This window comes from Acanthisitta chloris, unplaced genomic scaffold (assembly GCF_000695815.1).
Source record: "Acanthisitta chloris isolate BGI_N310 unplaced genomic scaffold, ASM69581v1 scaffold18898, whole genome shotgun sequence".
Taxonomy (NCBI): Eukaryota; Metazoa; Chordata; class Aves; order Passeriformes; family Acanthisittidae; genus Acanthisitta; species Acanthisitta chloris.
The window spans coordinates 1-7047 of NW_008686706.1; the positions used below are offsets into that span (position 1 = coordinate 1).

The following is a 7047-nucleotide window of genomic DNA, read 5'->3' on the forward strand; positions in this document are numbered from 1 at the left end:
AGCGCTCCCTCCCCGGGATGCTCCCGATCCTCTCCCTGCTGCCCGCAGCGCCGGTACCTCCCGGTACCTCCCCGGGATGCTCCCGTCCCTGTCCCTGCCGCCCGCAGGGAGCTGTACCTCCCCAGGATGCTCCCGATCCTCTCCCTGCTGCCCGCAGCGCCCGCAGGGAGCGGTACCTCCCGGTACCTCCCCGGGATGCTCCCGATCCTCTCCCTGCTCCCCCCGGGAGGAGCAGCTCTCCGCCCGGGCCGGGCGCTGCGGGCTGTGCCTCGCTGGGGCTCGCAGGTGTTGGTGTGCTGCGCTCCTGAAGTTTGGTGTCCGTAAATGACACGGCTAAGAATCACCGGGGATGGATGTCCTCTCGGTTTTTAGCGCTGCAGGGCGCACAGGGAGCTGGGGACCTGCCTGCTTTTCACGCGCGGATGTTTTAAGGTGGTTTGCTGGGGAAACTGGTTAATAAGTTTCTGTATGAGTTCAGGTCTCCACTAGCTAAGGTTACAGCTAATGTGATGCTTTGATTCCCGGCCATACTCTGCTCCCGAGGAAAAAACCTGCAGTTTGAGCTCAATAAAGTCAGGGTGGCGTACCCGCCATCTGAACTTCATTAGGCATCCTGCCACTTAAAGCCTTTTTTTTAAATTACCCTTTGATATGAGGAATTTGCATACATTCAGGAGCTGTCATTCCCACTTGCACGATCTGAGTTGCTGAAGCATATTCCCACTTGAAACGCAGAAATAATAAATTAAGCGTTCACACTTAGGATGTTTCTTGTCTGTAAAAGTGAGCCCACTGTGTTCACGATTATCTTTCACACCGCCACCCACCACCTTTCCCCCCCAACACTTCTAATTCAATGATACTGTCACCTTTTATGCAAACATGAGATATCTGAAAGTCATGCCTGAAATGTTTGGATTTTGAAGTTGAAAATGTTTTGGCACCAATACTTGCAGGAGGATGAGGAATAGCGCTTACAAGCAAAAAAAAAAAAAATGGCCATAGGGTGCCTGGAAGAATTCCCACACCTCCAGCACTTCCGACTTGGTTTCAACGCAAGGAAACTTAGCTCTCGTGTCCAGCATCCCTGTTGGTTCAAAAAGACTATGCTCTTTAAAGAGGGCACGAAGATATTGGCAGTATATTGATACAATCAAAGCAAAGAGATATATGAATAGCAATAATTGAAAAAAAAAAAAGTCTATTGGCTTTGAAAGAAAATTATTGTGGAATTTTTAGAAGATATGTTACTCATTAGAAATGGATTTCTGCCAACATTGCCTTAACTGTGAAGCTACCGATGCCTCTGTATGTGACATGAACAACATTTAAATAGTTGGGTATGCTAGCTAGATATTTGTTCAAATAAAGAAAACACTAAACCCATTCTAAAAGTTTGGATGTAAAGCCATATATATACATTTGCAGGATTTTACCCTTGCATTGTTACTTGAAAGTAATCAGCTTAAAAAAAAAACCCGCTGGCAGAAAGAAAAGAATTCAGTCAGTTTAGGATTATTTACAGTAGCTTCCTTGCAGTCTCATATAGTCACAATGATAAACACTCCTCACATCCAATATTTTAGCTGTGACATTGCTCCTGCTTTTAAAAATGATAGTGTGGGACCGGAATTTCCAAGTGGTTACAGATTTTGTTTATGAACATTTAGGGACTCTGAATGATGAGAAACAACCATTACTATTTAAGAGTGATATCTGCACTAACTGCATGTGATTGTAAAAATGTATGTATGGATAAACAAGAAAAAGTAACCTACCAAGGGGTTTAAATATCATCTAGTAAAGTACTTAGAAATAAAAATGCTGTTGGCAAAACACTTGTGAGAGTTAACAGTGGAAGAATTAGGGATAAAAAGGTTTAACTCTTGCTACTTAGTAAACCTTTCTGCACATTCGAGCCCCAAACAATAATGTATATTTGCAAGGCCTCTCTTGTTACTTTTCAGCATATCAATGCAGTTTATGCCTGTTCGTCTCGATGCAAAGCATTCCTGAAAAAGGCAGTGAGACCTGTTTGTCTCGAAGCAAAGCATTCCTGAAAAAGGCAGTGAGTCCCCAAACTCCTAGAGGTGGACTTGAACTGTGATGCCAGAGAAGCTTATGGATTAGTCCTTGTAGCAGTCACAAGCAAACTTTATCTACCACTTATGGTGTACAAACTTAAAAGTAGTTTTCCTGAATTATATGAATTTAATAAGTGTATATGTGAGAGCTCTGGTAATAAGTGTTTGATATGTTCTTTACAAACATATTTTACTGTGATTGAAATATATTATGCTTTTATTATCCAGCTAGGAAAATGGTTGTTTGAAATCCCTAAAGAGAACAAGTGGAGACAGTGAGCATGGGTAATAGGAGCAAAATTGCTTCATTTTGCAGTCTCATTTTCTAGAGGAAATTTTGTAGATGAATGAAGCTGTATTTTTCTCCAGTAGTTAATAGTATTGTCTTGCTCGAGTTGTTGATATCAATTAATCAATCTTCATATCACTTACAATGACTGGATCTTTAGAAACATTGAAGTTGCTTTATTATTTGAATACAAATAAGTCTGTTTTCACATTTCAGTAGATATGAGCAATTAGCCAGATTTTAAATATGCATTTTGGCTAAGAGAGGTTGAAGATTTTGCTTTAAATAATTTATTGGTTTTCTCAAGACATTTTTATTGCTTCAAAGTGATAAGGAAAGTAAGTTATATTTGCCTGATTGTAATAAGTGTTTACTGCTACATATAGAAACCTGTGGACTGTAACATCAGCCAGTTAATGACAGTTTCTCTGCTGCTCTCCCTACTCTACTCAATAGTGCCTGTATAGGTTCCTGTCATTAACACAGAGTTCATATGAAATACAACAGGTATAAACTTCCATATGGTCCCATTCCATGGATCTGTGATGTCAGCCCTATTTAGGTTCAGAACATTCCAATTATTGTCATCACTACTTCAAACAGAAAATTATGGAGTTGCAAAGTTTCAAGTTTCCTGTGTTGCTATAAGGCAATATTATGAGCTCTGGTTGAAATTGATGCCTCAACTGGAGTTAGGAATTTGTGCTGAAAATGAAATCTGGTCACTTGGAACATAAGGTCAAAACTCTGGTACTTGGTTCTTCTGAAAGTGAGGGGATTAACCCTTTGCTTGTTTGACTTAAAGTCTTGTTATTGCTTCAATTTGTTAAGGCAGGGATAATTTTTTACTCTGAGCTCTTCAAGTTTTAGTTGTCAAAGTGCCTTTTATGTCTGAAATTTGGTAGAGACAAGTGAGTGCACTGAGAAGGGACATGTATAAAGCCAAATCCTACATGCAGGGGGTTCCACTGAAGAGAGGATGATAATACCTTTATATAGCATCTGAGTGTGTCCTGACATAGGTGGTGTTAGCCAGTCTTACCTCAAAGTGTAAAGAGGGTTCCACCTAGCACTTCACCCAGTAAGGAAGATCCCTTTCCCATCCATCTGTGTCCTGCACACTCTCCTCTGTGCAGCACCTCTGCACACTTCCTAAGTTCCAACACCAGATTGCTTTCACTGGATTTGATAGTTAATATTTTTAGCCATTTTTTAGCCTATTAAAACATTTCTGTGGTACAAACAGAAACAACTCTGACAAGATCATGAACAGGCTTTGTTTTAATAGCCCTTTTTCATTCCTCATGGTTTCTGTGCCTCCAGTGCCCATTTTCTAAAACTATAGAACCAGCTACTTCTTTTGTCATTGTTAGCAATCTTAAGTGGTTATGGTTTGTCATGGTTAGCAATCTTAGCTCTACAAATCCATGTAGAAATGTAAAGTAAGGCTCTTACTCTAATAGAAGATATTCCTGATATTACCACCACTTTGATGACTCTACTGTACAAGCACAGTGTAAAATAATTTGTACAGGTGGAACTTCATCAGCTTCCCCATGGATTGTCTGAGTGAGATTTCCTTGGCCTACACTATTGAATGACTGAGTTTTCTTGATTTATTACTCAGCTTTTCACCTTAGTTTATTTCCATTTACATACATCATCCAGAACATTGTAATAATTTGAAAAACACTTGGTTCTAATAAAGTGCAGGTGTTTGAAGCCCAGTTTTCACATGATGCATAAAGCAAATTCTCACCAGCAGTTGGTTTTACTGAGTAGAAAAGGATTAAATAATGATTGCAGAAACAGGCATTACCAATGTTTTTGTTTGGACCTATTGTTGTAGGCTGCTTTGCAGGAACTATGTGTATTTTTATATCCATGTTGATGTACATGTGAAAGAAAAAGAAAGTCATAAGAGTTTGTACTTCAGTGCATGTAGTTTAGCATGATGGTGGAGAACTCAAATGAAGAATTATGATTGCTTTACTTACAAAGTTGTTGCCATATGTGATACAAGAAAGGTATAATCTTTCATTCTTAGTATGTTCCAGGTGTATTATATCATTTTTACCTAGAATATTGAGTAAATGCTAATGTGGAAAAATATTCAGGAGCCAGAATAATGCTTTGTTCATGATGGACATTCTGACCAGGCCCAGAATACCATATGGTGTCCCTACTTGGATGCATTACATGAAGATCTTTTTATAAAGACAATTTTATATAATCTGGGTGGAATTTATTCCTTAGCTAAAGAAAACCACAGATGTTCAAGTGTATGAAATTGCAAAGGAGGTGTTGCGGAGATGTGGAGACAAATAACTCCAGGACTTTTTTTTATGCTAAGTGTTAGTTCTGGTTACCTAATTTTGTACCTATTTATGGTTTTATGTGACGCACATCACTGTAGTGTTTAAGAGTCACAAACCAATCTACCACTTGGGGGAGAAAAAAGAAGTTCAGTAGTTGTAGAGATAAAGTATCTCAGAGTTTAAACATGGTTCGAGTTCCTGGGTTTGGTGTGGACCTTGATTTGAAATATGTCTTCTATCAAGAGGTCCAGAGGCTAGAGATACCAACAGTTCATTAGGTTGGAAAGAAGCCTAACATTTTCAGTATTGCTGCCTCTATGTGAAGTTTTCTCTCTTTCCTCTTGTGCCACAGAACAACTCCATTGTTGGTATGGTTGAGCAGAAAACAAGATCTGACTCTCCCTGAGACTGTATGACCAAGTCTCATGTAGACTAATTTTTTTGCAAGGCACGGTGGGTGGATCTCAATCAGGACCAGTATGAGATGATTTTCTGCTAGGGAGATCCTCAAGCCTTTGTTCCCGTTAGAGGAAATTATCATTTTGGGCTAGGGTGAAGACTGAATTGGATTGAAGTTTATTCTGTCAGGCAGATAAACTTGAGACACTGTTGATAATCCATATGAAAAGAACTGTTCTTCATGTCCCCCCTGTTCTTCACATGGGTTCTTTGCTTACGCAGCTTCTGGACTGGGCGAAGGATTTGCTCTAAATGTACCAAAAAGGCAAGTGGAGACATTGAAAACTTTAGTTTCATTTTCAATGAAATTTTACATTCACATACTCAAATGGTAGGATGTGCATTTGGGGAGCAGGACTATAGTCAAGAGGTATGGGGTGGGGTTTTTCTCATGAAAAAGCAAGCTATTTAGTTTGTTGGTTTTGTGGTTTCTGATATTTAGAAATATGCAAAATTACTGGAAACCCAGCCACTTTCCTGCTAAACAGCATCTGGAATTATCAGCTCCAAACATTTGGATTAGGTATTTACACTATCTGCTTATAACCCAGCACTTAAAGTTTTTAACCACATGACTATTCTTTTGTAATATTTGAAATACTAAAATTGTATTTTTTATAATTTTATGTGTCTATAGTGTCTATACACATGCACCAATTACATAAAATATTATAAACTGTGTAAAATGGTATAAATGGAGGTATGAAACTCAAGCCACACTGTCACAGACTACTTTCAAGGCTGCTCTTATGTCACCTTGTGAGAACTGAATGTTTATGTTCCAAGAGCATCACTCAAGGTTGTATTTCTAGCATTACTAAAGAACAGCCTAGGTTTTGTTAAATGCAATTGTAAAAGATTTGCAGAGGAGTTTAGATTTTATCCACAAGTAAAGTTGTAATCATTCAGGCTTGTATGCACTTGCAGTTTAGGTTCTATGACTGTTTTTCTTAGCGTTGAAGAAATAATATTAAATCAGAGCAGAACCTACAATTTCTTTTTTTTTTTATTTCTTTCTAACTTTGCAAATATTGCTCTATTTCTACAGATGTATTTTCATTCTAGTCTGGCTTCATATATTGTAGTGTATGTATATATACAAACATATATATGCATACATCATTTTTTAAACTAGAAATACCAAGCAGTCAAGATGTGGATCGAACACTGGACTGTGCCTCATTCTTTGGGGAAGTGGATTCCTTTCAGTGACAGACAAAGAGGAGCTTCTGGCCCCTGTACACTTGACACAGTGACTAGGTACCAAGTCAGACAATGAAACAAGTGTGCAAATTCCACAGGATATTAGTTTCTCAAATAATATATTTGATGATGGACAGCAGCAGTATTGAATCAGGTCGTTATTGTGAATCCCAGCTTGAAATGAGAGGCAGTGTTGTGCAGGCAGCATTCCAGTGTCTTCCCCCATCAACAGAGAGGAGCTTCTTTCCTCTGATCAAGGGCAGTGGGATGACCTCTCAGCTGAGCAACAGTCTCCTGTACAGAAAACTAAAGAAGATTTCTGTGGCTATGTTTCAAGGAGACCACATGTATTTGGTGGTGGGATTTGTGTAATCACATAAGAACAGTGTAGTACAAAGGGTACATAACTTGGAGTCCTATCTCTAAGCTTGTGCAGTGAAATAATTCCTTTTATGAAACTTTCATACGTGACTATGTGGGCATGTGTCCATAGATTTGTGAACATGCAAGAGAAAATCCTACATTAGACTTGAAGTTTCATTTGGGGAACTTCAAAATATATATCACACAAAGAAAACTTCAGATCATGAACTTACTAAACTTTCTAATTCAAGATAATGAGGACAATGCTCAAGTGGCAATTTTTTTCATCTGAAACAAATGAAATTTCTTTGAATTTTCATCTGCTGAAAGA

General features: G+C 38.7%; 1 protein-coding gene across 1 annotated transcript in view; it reads left to right on the plus strand.

Moving 5' to 3' along the window:
• Nucleotides 1-1999: 1999 nt before the first annotated feature.
• The window catches only part of NWD2 (NACHT and WD repeat domain containing 2), a 39298-nt gene continuing 34250 nt past the window's right edge, over nucleotides 2000-7047 (plus strand). Inside the window, exons 1-2 of the mRNA XM_009080289.1 lie at nucleotides 2000-2068; nucleotides 2681-2711. Of these exons, the coding sequence (XP_009078537.1) occupies nucleotides 2000-2068; nucleotides 2681-2711 (100 nt within the window). The remainder of the gene's footprint in view (nucleotides 2069-2680; nucleotides 2712-7047) is intronic.